This window comes from Austrofundulus limnaeus, unplaced genomic scaffold (genome assembly GCF_001266775.1).
Source record: "Austrofundulus limnaeus strain Quisiro unplaced genomic scaffold, Austrofundulus_limnaeus-1.0 Scaffold557, whole genome shotgun sequence".
Lineage (NCBI taxonomy): Eukaryota > Metazoa > Chordata > Actinopteri > Cyprinodontiformes > Rivulidae > Austrofundulus > Austrofundulus limnaeus.
Window position 1 is genome coordinate 160,306 of NW_013952959.1, and position 2,340 is coordinate 162,645.

The following is a 2,340-nucleotide window of genomic DNA, read 5'->3' on the forward strand; positions in this document are numbered from 1 at the left end:
TGTGTGTGTGTGTGTGTGTGTGTGTGTGTGTGTGTGTGTGTGTGTGTGTGTAGCAGCTTCCTCCACACTCACACTGAAACATGACCTGACCAGTGGAGGTGTAATCAGGTGAAAGGTTCTGGTTCTCACCTGGGGAGGGAGGCTGAATCTTGGCCTGGTGGGACTGGGGTTTCTTGGTGTCTCCGGCGGTCGTCATGGCGTCCGGCGGAGGCTCCTCCCCTCGCTCCATCTTGCACTCGTAGGCGAACAGGTACTGGATGTACTGCTTCTTCAGGGAGCTGGCTGAGCTGCTGGACGTTCCCATGTTCAGCAGAGACGACAGCTCGCGCCACTTCTTGTTCTTATTCACCTGAGAGGTTTACAGACCAGACCCATCAGACCAGACCCATCAGACCAGACCCATCAGACCGAGACAAAACAACAACATTTCCTGTCCACTGAAAAGAACCAGAACTGATCTGGGACCTGCTCTGATCCCTGAGAAGGATCATCATCTGTGTCTCACCATGGCCAGACCTCCGATCTCTCGGACAGCCAGGTAGAACCTGCACAGGTCCAGAGGCTTCTTTCCAACAGCGGGCAGGTTTTGGACAGGTGTCCCCCTCTCCTCCATGAAGGACAGGTACCGGTCCACCCACAACCTCCTCTCCAGCTCAGAGCCCATCTCGTACAGACGGCTGATCTTCTCGTTGGTCATGGTGGCTGCGTTGGGCTTCTGGGGACAAAAAGATAAAAAGAATCCCGTCAGTGAACAGAGAAAACCATCTCAAGAGAAAAAAAGTATTTTCATCACAGGAATGTTCGAGGGTCAGATTAAAACACACGAAGAAGAACGAGGAGTAGGTTCAGAGAACACACCGCCGTCCTGCCTTCTGGGTGGTACTTACAGGGCTGGGCGGAGTTCTGAGCCAGGCAGGGCTGCTAACACTGTCACTGTCCTCCCCCACAAAGGAGGACATGCTGGCTGAGCTAGGGGACAGGCAGGGGGTGGTGGGGGGCTGTGACACACACAGAGAGCTATATCCATCCTGTGACACAAAACACACACAAACACACATTGATCACACACAATTTCATAAAGACATGTAGCAGTCACCATGTAGCAGTCAGCATGTAACAGTCAGCATGTAACAGTTAGCATGTAGCATGTAGCAGTCAGCATGTAGCAGTCAGCATGTAACAGTCAGCATGTAGCAGTTAGCATGTAGCAGTCAGCATGTAGCAGTTACCATGCAGTCAGCATGTAGCAGTCAGCATGTAGCAGTTAGCATGTAGCAGTCAGCATGTAGCAGTTAGCATGTAACAGTCAGCATGTAGCAGTCAGCATGTAGCAGTCAGCATGTAACAGTCAGCATGTAGCAGTCAGCATGTAGCAGTCAGCATGTAACAGTCAGCATGTAGCAGTCAGCATGTAGCAGTCAGCATGTAGCAGTCAGCATGTAGCAGTTACCATGCAGTCAGCATGTAGCAGTCAGCATGTAGCAGTCAGCATGTAGCAGTTAGCGTGTAGCAGTCAGCATGTAGCAGTTAGCATGTAGTGGTCAGCATGTAGCGGTCAGCATGTAGCAGTTACCATGCAGTCAGCATGTAGCAGTCAGCATGTAGCAGTTACCATGCAGTCAGCATGTAGCAGTCAGCATGTAGCAGTTAGCATGTAGTGGTCAGCATGTAGTGGTCAGCATGTAGCAGTCAGCATGTAGCAGTCAGCATGTAGCAGTTAGCATGTAGCGGTCACCATGTAGCAGTCAGCATGTAGCGGTCACCATGTAGCAGTCAGGATGTAGCAGTCAGGATGTAGCAGTCAGCATGTAGCAGTCAGCATGTAGCAGTCAGCATGTAGCAGTTAGCATGTAGCAGTCAGCATGTAGCAGTCAGCATGCAGCAGTCAGCATGCAGCAGTCAGCATGTAGCAGTCAGCATTTAACAGTCAGCATGTAGCAGTTAGCATGTAGCAGTCAGCATGTACAGTAACAGTCAGCATGTAGCAGCTAGCATGCAACAGTCAGCATGTAGCAATTAGCATCTAACAGTCAGCATGTAACAGTCAACATGTAGCAGACAGCATGTAGCAGTTAGCATGTAGCTGCAGCTGACCAAGAGGTGAGCTGTTCATAGAAACAGTTTGTAACTTTCTAATCTTACAACAACTAAATATTTTATAATCAGAAACAAAACGTTAAAGCTGCGACTCAAAAACTGGATCCAGATTCTGATCCGAAAACCTCCACCAGCAGCAGAACTGTGTGTGTGTGTGTGTGTGTGTGTGTGTGTGTGTGTGTGTGTGTGTGTGTGTGTGTGTGGTGTGGGTGGGGGATGGGAACTTGTTTACAGCTCACACAC

At 50.0% G+C, this 2,340-nt stretch overlaps 1 protein-coding gene across 2 annotated transcripts in view; it reads right to left on the minus strand.

Annotated features, from left to right (window-relative positions):
• The window catches only part of arid1b (AT-rich interactive domain 1B), a 56,766-nt gene that overhangs the window by 9,785 nt on the left and 44,641 nt on the right, over positions 1–2,340 (minus strand). For both annotated transcript variants that reach the window (XM_014026464.1, XM_014026462.1), the window contains 3 exons: positions 888–1,028; positions 506–715; positions 130–349 (listed from right to left, as the gene is read on the minus strand). In XM_014026464.1, the coding sequence (XP_013881918.1) occupies positions 130–349; positions 506–715; positions 888–1,028 (571 nt within the window). The remainder of the gene's footprint in view (positions 1–129; positions 350–505; positions 716–887; positions 1,029–2,340) is intronic.